The sequence below is a fragment of the Pan paniscus genome, chromosome 20 (genome assembly GCF_029289425.2).
Source record: "Pan paniscus chromosome 20, NHGRI_mPanPan1-v2.0_pri, whole genome shotgun sequence".
Taxonomy (NCBI): domain Eukaryota; kingdom Metazoa; phylum Chordata; class Mammalia; order Primates; family Hominidae; genus Pan; species Pan paniscus.
In genome coordinates this window covers 59,629,009-59,644,784 of record NC_073269.2, presented here as the reverse complement: position 1 = coordinate 59,644,784, position 15,776 = coordinate 59,629,009, and the positions used below count along the sequence as shown (strand labels likewise).

Sequence of the window (15,776 nt, the reverse complement as noted above, 5' to 3'; positions counted from 1 at the left end):
TTCCAGGTATTTCATTAAAAAAAAAAAAATCATAGGCCGGACACAGTGGCTCACACCTGTAATCCCAGCAGTTTGGGAGGCCAAGAAGGGAGGATCGCTTGAGCCCAGGAGACCAGCTTTTCAAAAACTAAAATAAAATGACATTATACAATATGTAACCTTTTGTGTGCTGGCTTCTTTTACTGAGCATGTTGTTTTCAAGGTTTATCCTCCTGGTATAATGTGTCGGTATCCCATTCCTCTTTTTTTTTTTTTTTTTTTTTTTTTTGAGACAGAGTCTTGCTCTGTTGCCCAGGCTGGAGTGCAGTGGCTTGATCTCAGCTCACTGCAACCTCCGCCTCCCAGATTCAAGTGATTCTCATGCCTTAGTCTCCTGAGTAGGTAGGATTACAGGTGTGCACGAACACGCCTGGCTAATTTTTGTATTTTTAGTAGAGACCTGGTTTCACCATGTTGGCCAGGCTGGTCTCAAACTCCTGGCCTCAAGTGATCTGCCCGCCTCGGCCTCCCAAGGTGCTGAGATTACTGGTGTGAGCCACTGCGCCAAGCCCCTTTTACAGCTGAATTATACTCCATTGTATGGATAAACCATATTTGTTTAATCCATTCATTAGTGGATGGACAGGCTGGGAGGAGGAGGGAGTGGGGAATACCTGCTTATGGGACTTTATTGTAGAGTTAGGGAAGTGTTTTGGGGCCAGGCACGGTGGCTCACATCTGTAATCCCAGCACTTTGAGAGTCCGAGGCGGGTGGATCACCTGAGGTCAGGAATTTGAGACCAGCCTGACCCACATGGAGAAACCTCATCTCTACCAAAAATACAAAATTACCGGGTGCGGTGGCACATGCCTGTAATCCCAGCTACTCGGGAAGCTGAGGCAGGAGAATCATTTGAACCTGGGAGGCAGAGGTGGCGGTGAGCGGAGATCGTGTCATTGCACTCCTGCCCGGGCAAGAAGAGCGAAACTCTGTCTCAAAAAAAAAAAAAAAAAAACAGAAAGAAAAATTTTGGAAATACCTAGAGGTGGTGGTTGCACAACACTGTGATGTACTAAATGCCACCGAACCGCTTATTTTTAAATGGTTAATTATATGTTATTCGTATGTCACCACAGTTAGAGAAAAACACTAAGAAGTGTCAAAGTTCACTTATCAGAGCTACAAAGACCTGCTTTCCCTCATGCTGGTACCATTAGTCCAAAGATGCTAAACCCACAGACTGCTGATTTTTATTTCTATTATATTTGAGACAGGGTCTTGCTCTGTTGCTCAGGATAGAGCACAGTGGTATTTTATTTTATTTTAGGTTTCAGAGACAGGGTCTCACTGTGTTACCCAGGCTGGTCTCAACCTCCAGGATCAAGTAATCCTCCTACCTCAGCCTCCCAAATCACTGGGATTATAGGCGTGGGCCACTGCACCCACCCAGCAACTTTGATTACATGTATCTTTGGGTATACTTTTGCCCCTTATCCTGGGTTAAAGGTAGGACCAGCTACTGTATGTTGACAACAGAACAGCCCAAGCGCTTGCTTTAGAAATTTTTTTTTTTTTTTTGAGATGGAGTCTTACTCTGTCGCCCAGGCTGGAGTTCAGTGGCTTGATCTAAGCTCACTGCAACCTCCGCCTCCCGGATTCAAGCAATTCTCCTGCCTCAGCCTCCTAAATAACTGGGATTACAGGCAAGCGCCACCATGCCCAGGTAATTTTTGTATTTGCCACGTTGGCCAGGCTGGTCTCGAACTCCTGATTGCAAGTGATCTCCCCGCCTCGGCCTCCCAAAGTGCTGGGAGTACAGGCGTGAGCCACCGCAACTGGACAAAAACTTTTTGTGTTAAGAAAAACATCTCGGCCGGGCACGGTGGCTCATGTCTGTACTCCCAGCACTTTGGGAGGCCGAGGTGGGCGGATCACCTGAGGTCAGGAGTTCGAGACCAGCCAGGCCAACGTGGCGACAGCCCGTCTCTGCTAAAAAAGTACAAAAATCAGCTGGGCATGGTGGTAGGCGCCTGTGATCCCAGCTACTGGGGAGGCTGAGGCAGGAGAATTGCTTGAACCTGGGAGGCAGAGGTTGCAGTGAGCCAAGATCACGCCATTGCACTCCAGCCTGGGCAATAAGAGTGAACTCTGTCTCCAAAAAAAAAAAAAAAAAAAAAAAGCAAGAAAGAAAAACATCTCTCCCTTCCAATTCCTTCTCTAGGAGTTCTTCCACTCCTTCCCTCTTGTGAGAGGCCTCAGTATATTAATTAAATGTTCTCAGTGATGCTCACTGGAGCCTGAAAAAGCCCACCTCAAGGATAAGCCTGCTTTTAAGGGGAGAAAAGAAGACTTGAATGAACAAAGTTTACAAGTCTTAGTGGTGGTTTTCAACCACAGCTGTATATTATCATTCTCAGGATTATAAGAAAATGCCTTCGGCTTCACTCCAGGCTCAGTCCACTTGAATCTCTGCGGGTGGAGTCTAAGTATGAGGATTTGTAAATAATCCTTCTACTGCGCAAATAGGGCTGGAAACCACTGGCTCTGTTGCCATGTTTAGAGGGATTAAATTGGTGTCCTAAAGAATCACCTTGGAGGCTGAGAAGTCAAGATGTGCAACAGTGGGGCCACGAGCAGTCAACCCCAGCACTTTGGGAGGTCGAGGCAGGCAGATCACCTGAGATCAGGAGTTCAAGACCAGCCTGGGCAACATAGTGAAACCCTGACTCTACTAGAAATACAAAAAAAATTAGCCAGGCGTGATGGCAGGCGCCTATAATCCCAGCTACTCGGGAGGCTGAGGCACCAGAATTGCTTGAACCCTGGAGGCGGAGGCTGCAGTAAGCCAAGATGACGCCACTGCACCCCAGCCTGGGAGAGAGTAAAAAGATGTCGAACAGAGTGCTTGAGACAGCCCATGAGAACCTCACGCCTTGACTAACACTCATTGCCAAACCGGAAGACCAGTCCTGGGAAGGAGTCTGGCCACCACTCCCAGAATATCACTGGGATTAATATGATCTGTGCCTGGGGCACAATCTCTAGTCTTTTTTTCTTTTTGGAGATAGGGTCTCCCTCTGACTCCCAGGCTGGAGTGCAGAGCTGTGATCCCAGCTCACTGCAGCCTTGACCTCCTGGGCTCAAGCGATCAGCCCCCTAAGTAGGTAGCTGGGACTAGGGTGCCTGCCACCATGCACAGCTAATTAAAACGTTTTTTTGTAGAGATGGGGGTCTCACGGTGGGGCGTGGTGGCTTATGCCTGTAATCCCAGCACTGTGGGAGGCAGAGGCAGGCGGATCACCTGAGGTGAGGAGTGTGAGACCAGCCTAGCCAACATGGTGAAAACCCATCTCTACTAAAAATACAAAAATTAGCTGGGGCCAGTCACGGTGGCTCACGCCTGTAATCCCAGCACTTTGGGAAGCCAAGGCTGGTCGATCGCTTGAGGTCAGGAGTTTGTGACCAGCCTGGGCAACATGGTGAAGTCTCGTCTGTACCAAAAATACAAAAAATTAGCTGGGTTTGGTGGCACATGCCTGTAGTCCCTGTTACTCAGGAGGCTGAGGTGGGAGAACCACTTGAGCCTTGGAGGCAGATGTTGCAGTGAGCTGAGATTATGCCCCTGCACTCTAGCCTGGGTGACAGAGTGAGACCCTGACACACACAAAAAAGTTGGGGCACTGGGCACAGTGGCTCACACCTGTAATCCCAGCACTATGGGAGGCTGAGGCAGGCAGATCACCTGAGGTCGGGAGTTCCAGACCAGCCTGGCCAACATGGTGAAACCCCGTCTCTACTAAAGACACAAAAATTAGCCGGGTGTGGTGGCGCACACTTGTAGCCCCAGCTACCTGGCAGGCTGAGGCAGGAGAATCGCTTGAACCTGGAAGGTGAAGGTTGCAGTGAGCTGAGATCACACCATTGCCCTCCAGCCTGGGCGACATGGTGAGACTCCCTCTCAAAAAAAAAAAAAAGGAATTATGAGAAGAGGCAGAAGCATGAGATCTCTGTGTCTCATGTTAATGTTCTCCAGGGAGTGCTCACCACAGAGAAGATCCTGAGCAACCAGGAAGAGAGGGTGCCTTGTGCAGTGGGCATCATTGAGGTTCTATCCTCAGACCACTGCTTGTGTAATGCACCCATGAACAGAGACGCGGTAGCAGGGTAGCAGGAGAAGAGACGAAGGATGTGCCTAATAGCATGAGCTGTCTCTCACGAAAGCTGAGCTCATTATCACAGCCTGGGAGTTTCTGGCTGTGATCAGGGCCAGACACGCTGGCTCATGCCTGTGATAAGAGTACCAGTGAGAGGCCGAGGCGGGAGGATAGCTTGAGGCCAGGAGTTTGAGATGAGTCTGGGTAAAAAAGCCAAATCCTGTCTCTACAAAAAAATTTTTTAAATTAGCCAGGCATGGAGGCATGCACCTATAGTCCTAGTACTCCAGAGGCTAAGGCAGGAGGATCACTTGAGCCCAGAAGGTTGAGCTATGGTGGTGCCACTGCACTCTAGGCTGGGCGACAGAGCGAGACCCTGTCTCAAAAAAAAAAAAAAAAAAAGCCCATGATGACACCTTGATCTGCTATTGTCCTTTAAGGGGAATGACTGACTAGTTAGTGGTAAGTTGATTATATTTCATCCTTTCCCCCGGAGAGGGCAGTGGTGAAGGTGATTGATTTGTGTTTCCTGTTTCTGTAGCCATACCACCGGGAACACGCCCGATCTCATCTGATTTGTATTTCCTGGAATTGATGTGTTTTCTTTCTTTCTTTCTTTCTTTTTTTTTTTGTGACTGTCGCCCAGGCTGGAGTGCAATGGCCTGATCTCAGCTCACTGCAATGCCCGCCTCCCGGGTTCAAGCGATTATCGTGCCTCAGTCTCCCAAGTAGGTGTAAGCCACCAGGCCCAGCCATTTTCTAACATCCTTGTAATCCCAGCACTTTGGGAGGCCAAGGCAGGTGGATCACTTGTGGCCAGGAGTTCAAGACCAGCCTGGCCAACATGGTGAAACCCCGTCTCTACTAAAAATACAAAACAAAAGGCTGAGCACGGTGGCTCATGCCTGTAATCCCAACTACTCAGAAGGCTGAGGTAAGAGTACGGCTTGAAACTGGGAGGCTTCAGTGAACTGAGGTTGCAGTGAGCCAAGATCAAGCCACTGCACTCTAGCCTGGGTGACAGAGTGAGACTCTGTCTCAAAAAAAAACAAAACACAAAACAAAAAAACAGCTGGGCATGGTGGCTCCCTGTGCCTGTAATCCCAGCCCTTTGGGAGGCCAAGGAGGGCAGATCACCTGAGGTCAGGAGTTTGAGACTAGCCTGGGCAACATGGCAAAACCCCATCTCTACTAAAAAAGTACAAAAATTAGCTGGGCGTGGTGGTAGGCGCCTGTGATCCCAGCTACTCAGGAGGCTGAGGCAGAAGGATTGCTTGAACCTGGGAGGCAGAGGTTGCAGTGAGTCGAGATTGTGCCATTGCACTCCAGCCTGGGCGACAGAGCAAGACCCTGTCTCAAAAAAAAAAAAAAAAAAAAAGTACAACAATCAGTGCATTAATATGAAATACACTCTTTACATCACATATTTATTACCTTATACAGAAGGAGCTGCCATCATGGGATAACATAATGGTTATTATTTATTTATTTATTTATTTATTTTTTGAGACGGAGTTTCGCTCTTGTCGCCCTGGCTGGAGTGCAATGGCACAATCTTGGCTCACTGCAACCTCTGCCTCCTGGGTTCAAGGGGTTCTCCTCCCTCAGCCTCCTGAGTAACTGGGATTACAGGCGCCTGCCATCATACCCAGCTAATTTTGTATTTTTAGTAGAGACGGGGTTTCACCATGTTGGCCAGGCTGGTGTCAAACTCCTGACCTCAGGTAATTCACTTACTTTGGCAAGTGTAATCCCAAAGTGTTGGGATTACAGGCGTGAGCCATTGCGCCGGGCCAGGAATGGCTTTTTTTTTTTTTTTTTGAGATGGAGTTTCACTCTTGTTGCCCAGGTTGGACTGCAATGGTGCAATCTCTGCTCACTGCAACCTCTGCCTCCCGGATTCAAGCGATTCTCCTTCCTCAGCCTCCCAAGTAGCTGGGATTATAGGCATGTGCCACCATGCCAGGCTAATTTTGTATTTTTAGCAGAAATAGGGTTTCTCCATGTTGGTCAGGCTGGTCTCAAACTCCCAACCTCAGGTGATCCGCCCTCCTCGGCCTCCCAAAGTGCTGGGATTACAGGCGTGAGCCACCATGCCCAGCCAGGAATGGCCTTTTATTTATTTATTATTTATTATTTTTTTTTTTGAGACACAGTCTCACTCTGTTGCCCAGGCTGGAGTGCAGTGGCACAGTCTCGGCTCACTGCAACCTCCACCTCCTGGGTTCACGCCATTCTCCTGCCTCAGCCTTCTGAGTAGCTGGTGGCGCCTGCCACCAGGCCCAGCTAATTTTTTTTGTATTTTTGGTAGATACAGGGTTCCACCATGTTAGCCAGGATGGTCTCGATCTCCTGACCTCGTGATCTGCCCGCCTCGGCCTCCCAAAGTGCTGGGATTACAGGTGTGAGCCACCGTGCTTGGCCCAGGAATGGCTTTTTAAAGGGCTCAACTGAAGTGTCAGCCCAGGTATAACATCCCATGGGGTTGGGGTGCTGTCCTCTAAGATGCAATATCTGCATATAACCAACAGTCAATATAAGGGGCTGTGACCCTAGTAGTTAGAATATACAGGTGTAGCTACCAGGGAGTGAAATAGAATTGGCATTTATCAATATCCTGTCTAGGGACCCACTTGAAGAAATTGTGCTTCTTGTCCCCAAACCTTATCTGGCGCGATGTCTTCATTTTTGAAGAGGGAACACTTTCACCAAGAAGCACAGTAAGGTTTTCTGCCTGGTGACTGTGGGCTCTTCAGGCTGATTAAGCACTGGGCAGAGAAATGAGGTAGTTGGCGGGCATGGATAATCAACCACGAGCATTATGAAGAGACTGGGTTGCTGCTGCATATTGGGGCAGGAAGGTTCTTGTCTGGAACTCAGAGAATTCCCCATGCCCAGCAGGAAGTTGCACAACCACAGCCCTGTAAAAGTACAGTAACTGAGATAACACCAAGGGAGGGTGGAATCAGACTCTTAATAAGACGAGGTCTCATTATGTTACCTAGGCTGATCTTACGCTTCTGGGCTCAAGTGATCTTCCTGCCTCAGTCTCCCAAAATGCTGGGATTGTAGGCATGAGCCACCATGCCCAGCCCCTCTCTCTCTCTCTCTGTTAACTAAATATGTGACGCTGACATTTTCCAGTGGCTCATGCCCATAAACCCCTAAATTCCTTGTTTACTGCAAGACATCAAGAAAGAACAAGTATGTCCTGCTGAAAGCATCTCACAGATAAGAATCTCTGGTTGTTTTCCTCTAATAAATACCATGAGATCTGATTAGCATGTTTACAAAGAAGTTTGACCAAGGGATGCCTCCTCAGACATCACCAGGTTGGGAGAAAGAATGGATTATAGACTAGTTAACCTTTTCCTTCCTAGCAACACCGGACTCAGATCTCTCAGAAACAAAGGCCTGAGTCACCCCAGCAGGCAAATGAGTTACAAAAAATGAAGTACTGGCCCACCATGAGGAAATGTAGAAGACGTGGGGGAAACAGATGAGTATCAGTAATGGTTTGGGGCCCACATAACAATGAGGATTGTAGTTTGCTCTGGTAAACATATTGTATTGAAAATTTTAAATAGCTATAGCAGCATACAAATGCGTGCCTAAGAATGTGCAGAAAATATTTTTTTTCTAGGAAAGATTGCCTTTTGTTTTTTTTTGGAACAGAGTCTTGCTCTGTTTCCCAGGGTGGAGTGCAGTGGCGTGACCTTGACTTACTGCAACCTCTACCTCCAGGTTCAACCGATTCTCCTGCCTCAACCTCCCTAGCAGCTGGGATTACAGGTGCTGACCACCATGCCCAGCTAATTTTTTGTATTAGCGTTTCACCATGTTGGCCAGGCTGGTCTGGAACTCCTGACCTAAAGTGATCAGCCTGCCTCAGCCTCCCAAAGTGCCGGGATTATAGACATGAGCCACCATGCCTGGCCTGTATTGAAAATTTTATATAGATCGTGGCTGGATCTTTGCTTCAAGACTTAATGACTAAATGAACTTACATATAGAAATGAGGCTGGGTGCAGTGGCTTATGCCTGTAATCCCAGCACTTTGGGAGGCACAGGTGGGAGGATCATTTGAGGCCGGGAGTTCAAGACCAATCTGGGCAACATAGCAAGCCCTTACCTCTACAAAAAATAAAAAAATTAGCCAGGCACTGTGGCATGCAACTGCAGTCCCAGCTACTCCAGAGGCTGAGGCAGGAGGATTGCTTGAACCCAGGGGGTTGGGACTTTAGTGAACCTTAATTGTGCCCCTGCAATCTAGCCTGGGTGACACAGTGAGACCTTGTATCTGAAAAAAAATAAAAAATAAAAAATATGGAAATGAGCATTTTCAAGAAGCACAAGGATTGTTCAGTAGCAGATGTCCATATCATACTCTCTTGTACACCTCTAATTTTAACCTGAGCCTCACTGTTCAGTCTCATGAAAGCAGAGACTCACTTGATTCTACCATACTCTCACCTCATGCACGTGCCATACATCTTTTTAGTATTTTGCTCTGGGGTCCTTTCTGCTGTCATTTATCCCATAGAAAATAGCTTTGGCAGGCTGGGCATGGTGGCCCACGCCTGTAATCCCAGCACTTTGGGCGGCTGAGGCAAGTGGATCACCTGAGGTCAAGAATTCGAGACCAGCCTGGGCAACAAGGTGAAAACCCGTCTCTACTAAAAATACAAAATTTAGAGATCATGCCACTGCACTCCAGCTTGGGCAACAGAGTGAGACTTGGTCTCAAAACAACAATAACAAAAAATTTAAAATGGAAAATAGCTTTGCCCAGGCGGGGTGGCTCACACCTGTAATCCCAGCACTTTGGGAGGCCAAGGCAGACAGATCACTTGAGGCCAGGAGTTCGAGACCAGCCTGACCAACATGGTGAAACCCCATCTCTACCAAAAAATGCAAAAAATTAGCCGGGCATAGTGACGCATGTCTGTAATCCTAGCTGCTCAGGAGGCTGAGGCAGGAGAATCTCTTGAACCCAGGGGGCAGAGGTTGCAGTGAGCCAAGATCACACCACTGCACTCCAGCCTAGGGGACAGAGGAAGACCCTGTCTAAAGAAGAAAATAGGCCGGGTACGGTGGCTCACACCTGTAATGTCAGCACTTTGGGAGGCCAAGGTGGGCGGATCACGAGGTCAGGAGATCGAGACCATCCTGGCTAACATGGTGAAACCCTGTCTCTACTAAAAATACAAAAAAACAGCCGGACAAGGTGGCAGGTGCCTGTAGTCCCAGCTACTGGGGAGGCTGAGGCAGGAGAATGGCTTGAACCCGGGAGGCGGAGCTTGCAGTGAGGCGAGATCACGCTATAGCACTCTAGCCTGGGGGACAGAGCGAGACCCTGTCTAAAGAAGAAAGTAGCTTTGAACTGCAGGAAGTCAACATGTCTCAGGGAAGGCCTCACCCAATGTGGGATGAAATTTGGCACAGAAATGTCCCAGTCTTTCATCTCTGTGACAGGGGATGAGGCAGGGGATGATAAGAGGAAGCGTAAACAGTCTTCAACAGGCTTCAAAGGAATCAAGCCCTCATTGTCCACTTCACAGACTTCAGCAACTTATCCTTTTTTTTTTTTTTTTTTTTTTGAGATAGAGTCTCACTCTGTCACCCAGGCTGGAGTGCAGTGGCATGATCTCGGCTCACTGCAACCTCCACCTCCCAGGTTCAAGCAATTCTCCTGCCTTTGCCTCCTGAATAGCTAGGACCACAGGCGTCTGCCACCAGGCCCAGCTAATTTTTTCTGTTTGTTTTTTTTTTTTTTTTTTTTGAGATGAAGTTTCACTCTTGTCGCCCAGGCTGGAGTGCAATGGCACGATCTCGGCTCATCGCAACCTCTGCCTCCCAGGTTCAAGTGATTCTCCTGCCTCAGCCTCCCAAGTAGCTGGGATTACAAGCATGCACCACCACGCAAGGCTAATTTTTGTATTTTTAGTAGAGACGGGGTTTCTCCATGTTGCTCAGGCTGGTCTCCAACTCCCAACCTCAGGTGATCCGCCCGTCTCGGCCTCACAAAGTGCTAGGATTACAGGCGTGAGCCACCGCACCCGGCCTGTTTTCTGCATTTTTAGTAGAGACAGAGTTTCACTATGTTGGCCAGGCTGGTCTCAAATTCCCGACCTTGTGATCTGCTTGCCTCGGATTCCCAAAGTGCTGGGATTACAGGCATGAGCCACCACGCCTGGCCTCAACATGTCCTTAGATAAGGTGTTGGCTCCCCATCCTTCCCTGTCTTACTCTCCCTGCTACCTCCCTCTTGGTTTAGGATCACATTCTAAATAAACCTCTGGAACTCAAGGCTTTGTATCAGTGTCTGCTTTAGAGAACGCAAATTAAGTCAGTGTCATTCCGATCAACAGAATGGAGGCAGAGATACAATCAACAGGGACGTAAAAAGGACATGAAAATGAAAGGTCTCCATTTCCCTAGAAAAGATTAATCTGTTACAAGGATAAAAGACTACTGGCCGGGCGCGGTGGCTCACACCTGTAATCCCAGCACTTTGGGAGGCTGAGGCGGGTGGATCACCTGAGGTCAGGGGTTCAAGACCAGCCTGACAAACATGGCAAAACCCCGTCTCTGCTAAAAGTACAAAATTAGCCGGGTTTGGTGGCGTATGCCTGTAATCCCAGCTACTTGGGAGGCTGAGGCAGGAGAATTGCTTGAACCTGGGAGGTGGAGGTTGCAGTGAGCCAAGATCGTGCCACTGCACTCCAGCCTGGGTGACAGAGCAAGTCTCCGTCCAAAAAAAAAAAAATCTGGAGACAATATGAATAATTTCCATTTTTCTATCTCTGAGTCTTTAGTACTCTTTTTTTTTTTTTTTTTTTAGAGATGGGGTCTTGCTATGTTGCCCAGACTGGTCTCCCAACTCCTTGAACTCCTTGGTTCAAGCGATCTACCTACCTTGGCATCCCAAAGTGCTAGGATTACAGGCATGAGCTACCATGTCCATAGTAGTGTTTATTTTTTATTTTTTCTTATTTTGTTTTTTAATTAGTATTTATTTCTGTTCCTTTCATACATGTTATTGTTCAGGCAGCAGTCTTACATACCTATCTGAAATAATCTACCATCACACACTCTAGTTAAAGCCAAAGCTCCGTAGGTAAAGCTGACCAGCTGTCCAGAGGTCTCAGCTCATGGAATCTTGCTTCTTGATTTTATGTTAATTTCTGAAAGTCAGAAATGTCATCTCCAAAAAGTGTTAAGGGGGTTGTAAAAAATAATCACTATATTTGCTATTATAGTTGTAGGTATGCAGTATATTTTCTTTTCTTTCTTTCTTTCTTTTTTTTTTTTTTTTGAAACAGAGTCTCGCTCTGTTGTCGCCCAGGCTGGAGTGCAGTGGCAGCGATCTAGGCTCACTGCAGCCTCTGCCTCCCAGGTTCACGTGATTCTCCTGCCTCAGCCTTCCAAGTAGCTGGGATTACAGGTGCCCCACCACCACCACGCCCGGCTAATTTTTGTATTTTTAGTAGAGATGGGGTTTCAACATGGTGGCCAAGCTGGTCTGGAACTCCTGACCTCGTGATCTGCCCACCTTGGCCTCCCAAAGTGCTGGGACTACAGAAGTGAGCCACCGCGCCTGGCTTGTATTTTCTTAAAGAAATAAAAAACTAAGAAGAAAATGCCACTCATCATCGTTGGTATAGCAATGTGGTCAGCGGGAAAAGAAAATACTGTGATAAATTTGTCTCTTTAATAAAGAAGAAATTCTAGTCCAAGCTTCAATACACTTCCTGGTTTTTCACTAAATATTTCTTTTACTGCTGCTCTTCCTTCTTTTCTACATCTCATATTAGAGGATTGGACAGCCTTTAAAACTTCATTGACAGGAGCAAATCCAGTATGCACTGATTTCTTCTTTTTTTTTTTCTTTTTTTTTTTTTTTTTTTGTGAGACGGAGATTTACTCTTGTTGCCCAGGCTGGAGTGCAATGGCGCGATCTCGGCTCACCGCATCCTCTGCCTCCCGGGTTCAAGCGATTCTTCTGTCTCAGCCTCCCGAGTAGCTGGGATTACAGGCATGTGTCACCACGCCCTGCTAATTTTGTATTTTTAGTAGAGATGGGGTTTCACCATGTTGCCCAGGCTGATCTTGAACTCCTGACCTCAGGTAATCCGCTCGCCTCGGCCTCCCAAAGTGCTGGGATTACAGGCGTGAGCCACTGCACCCAGCCTGATTTCTTCTTAAAGGCACTCTAACCCATCAGAGAGCCCGGTAGTTTCATTCTCACGAATACTCTAGCCTTGAAAAAAACTCAATAGGACACAGACGAATCCAACGAATAGAAGAAGAAATCTATTGAGTTTTGGGATATTTGGTGCATTCGATCGGTCCAGGATTATGAAACCTAAGCCTCCCATTGTAAACAGGAAGCTGGATCCAAGTCCTTCCATAATAATATAGTCCACTTACTCTGTAGGCCAAGAAAGCTACTGGCCTCTGATGCCCTTGTTCATCAGTCATAGAGCCAACACCCGGCGGTTCAACCGTAACATCATAAACGATTCCTCTGGTGATGAGGAAGTAAGACACCATCACCAGAGCATACATAGTCATGGCCAACGGCATGTGCAGCCAGGGCGGCTTCTTCAGCTTCAGGTTGGGACATTCAAGCACTAAGAACGGGACACGGTACAAAGTCTCCATGTTGGTGGCAGCAAGGGCCATTCTCGGCCTCTATTTTTTCTTATTTTTTGAGACAGAGTTTCGCTCTTGTTGCCCAGGCTGGAACGCAATGGTGCGATCTTGGCTCATTGCAACCTCTGCCTATGAGGTTCAAGGGATTCTCCTGCCTCAGCCTCCCGAGTAGCCGGAATTACAGGCATGCACCACCAAACCTGGCTAATTTTGTATTTTTAGCAGAGATGGGGTTTTGCCATGTTGGTTAGGCTGGTCTTGAACTCCTGACCTCAAGTGATCCATCCGCCTCAGCCTCCCAAAGTGCTGGGATTACAGGCGTGAGCCACCATGCCAGGTCCAGGACAGTCTTTTAAATAAATGACACTGGGACAGCTGAACATCCATATGGAAAAAAGGTGTTTGACCTCCACCCCATGCTATATATACGGAAGATTAATTCTAGTGGGTTGTAGATTGAATTGTAAAGGCAGAACAATGAAGTTTACAGAAGAGCTTCATGTCTTCACGCTAGGGAAACACTTCTTTTTTATTTTATTTTTTATTTATTTATTTTTTTTGAGACAGAGTTTCACTCTTGTTGCCCAGGCTGGAGTGCAATGGCACAATCTCAGGTCACTGCAACCTCCGCCTCCTGGATTCAAGCGATTCTCCTGCCTCAGCCTCCCGAATAGCTGGGATTACAGACATGCACCACCACGCCCGGCTAATTTTGTACTTTTAGTAGAGACGGGGTTTCTCCATGTTGGTCAGGCTGGTCTCGAACTCCTGACCTTAGGTGATCCACCCGCCTCGGCGTCCCAAAGTGCTGGGATTACAGGGGTGAGCCACCACACCCAGCCCCGCCTTTTTTAATTTTTAATTTTAAAAAATTGGAGACAAGGGTCTCACTATGTTGCCCAAGCTGGTCTTGAACTCCTGGGTTCAAGTGATCCTCCCACCTTGGCCTCCCAAAGTGCTAGGATTGCAGGTGTGAGCCATCACACCCAGCCAGGAAACACCTCTTAAACAGAAGAAAAAAATGCTAACCATAACAGGAAAAATCGAACTTTTCATTATATTAAAATTAAGAAAAATAAAAAGTAATAAAAGAGAGAGGACTGTAGTAAAAAAATAAATAAATAAAATTAAGGATTTATATTAATCAGAAGAAACTAGGAAAAGATTTCCCATAACAGAATAGCAGGAACCTAAATCTGAATCTTCATACATTCTTTAAAATTAGACAGATCTCGGCCAGGCACGGTGGCTCGCACCTGTAATCCTAGCATTTTGGGAGGCCGAGGCGGGCGGATCACTGGAAGTCAGGAGTTTGAGACCAGCCTGGCCAACATGGCAAAACCCTGTCTCTGCTAAAAATACAAAAATTAGCCAGGCGTGGTGGCATGCACCTGTAATCCCAGCTACTCAGGAGGCTGAGGCAGGAAAATCGCTTGAACCCAGGAGTTGGAGGTTACACTGAGCCAAGATCACGCCACTGCACTCCAGCCTGAGTAACAGAGTGAGACTGAGTCTCAAAGAAAAAAAAAATTAGACAGATCTGGCTGGGCACGGTAGCTCATGCCTATAATCCCAGCATTTTGGGAGGCTGAGGTGGGTGGATCACCTAAGGCCAGGAGTTCAAGACCAGCCTGGTCAATATGGTGAAACTCTGTCTCTACTACAAGTCCAAAAAATTAGCTGGGCATGATGGCATTGAGAGGCTGAAGCATTCCAGCCTGGGTGACAGAGGAAGAATCCGTCTAAAAAAAAAAAAAATTAGATAGATCAACAGAACAAAGTAAATTACAAATTAAACACCCACAACTATAGCACCACAAATGATCTTTTTAAAAGTATATATTTAACTGAAAAAAAAAAATAGACAGGGTCTTTCTATGTTCCCCAGGCTGGTCTGAAACTCCTGGGCTCAAGAGATCCTCCTGCCTTAGCCTCCCAAAGTGTTAGGATTACTGGTGTGAGCCACCATGCCTGGCCACAAATGATCTTAACCCTACCTAATCCTAGACACAAAAATCTACAAATGAACTGCAGACCTAAAATCAGAAAATAAAACAATGTTTTGTTTTAGAAGACAACACAGAAGAATGTCTTTATTACATAGAGGTAAGCTAAAATTTGCTAGATAGGACCCAAAAATTTTTACAATGAAGAAAATATATAAATTAGACTATATTAAAATTAAGGACTTTTTGCTATAACAAGATGTCTTAGAAAATAAAATAAAATTAAGGACTTCTGTTTCATTAACAATTTTTTTTTCTTTTTCAAACTTTTGGAGAGATGAGGGTCTCACTATGTTGCCCAGGTTGGTCTTGAACTCCTGGTCTCAAGCAATCCTCCCACCTAGGCCTCTGAAAGTATTGAGATTACAGGCGTGAGCCACCGTGGCCTGCCTATTAAGGGTTTTCTTCCTCTTTCACCCAGGCTGGAGTGCAGTGGTAAGAGCATAGCTCATTGCTGCCTCAAACTCCCAGGCTCAAGGGATACTTCCTTCTCAGCCTCCAAGTAGCTGGGACCACAGGCACGCACGATCACTCATGGACAATTCAAAGATTCTTTTAGGCCAGGTGCAGTGGCTCACGCCTGTAATCCCAGCACTTTGGGAGGCCGAGACAGGCAGATCACCTGAGGTCAGGAGTTCAAGACTAGCCTGGCCAACATGGTGAAATCCTGTCTTTATTAAAAGTATAAAAATTAGCCAGCCACGGTGGTGCATGCCTGTAGTCCCAGCTACTTGGGAGGCTGAGCGGGGAGAATCGCTTGACTCCGGTGGGTGGAGATTGCAGTGAGCTGAGATGGCGGCACTGCACTCCAACCTGGGCAACAGAGCGAGACCCTGTTTTAAAAAAAAAGGCCAGGCGCAGTGACTCACGCCTGTAATCCCAGCACTTTGGGAGGCTGAGGCAGGTGGATCACGAGTTCAGAAGATCGAGACCACGGTGAAACCCCGTCTCTACTAAAAATACAAAAAATTAGCAGGG

The 15,776-nt window shown here is 47.1% G+C and overlaps 1 protein-coding gene across 1 annotated transcript; it reads right to left on the bottom strand.

Moving 5' to 3' along the window:
- Positions 1-3,342: 3,342 nt before the first annotated feature.
- LOC100988885 (oligosaccharyltransferase complex subunit OSTC-like) lies at positions 3,343-14,779 on the bottom strand. The gene has a single exon (XM_055103622.2). It carries the CDS (start codon positions 12,820-12,822, stop codon positions 12,451-12,453), a length of 372 nt encoding a protein of 123 aa, XP_054959597.1. The 5' UTR covers positions 12,823-14,779; the 3' UTR covers positions 3,343-12,450.
- Between the last annotated feature and the right edge of the window lie 997 nt (positions 14,780-15,776).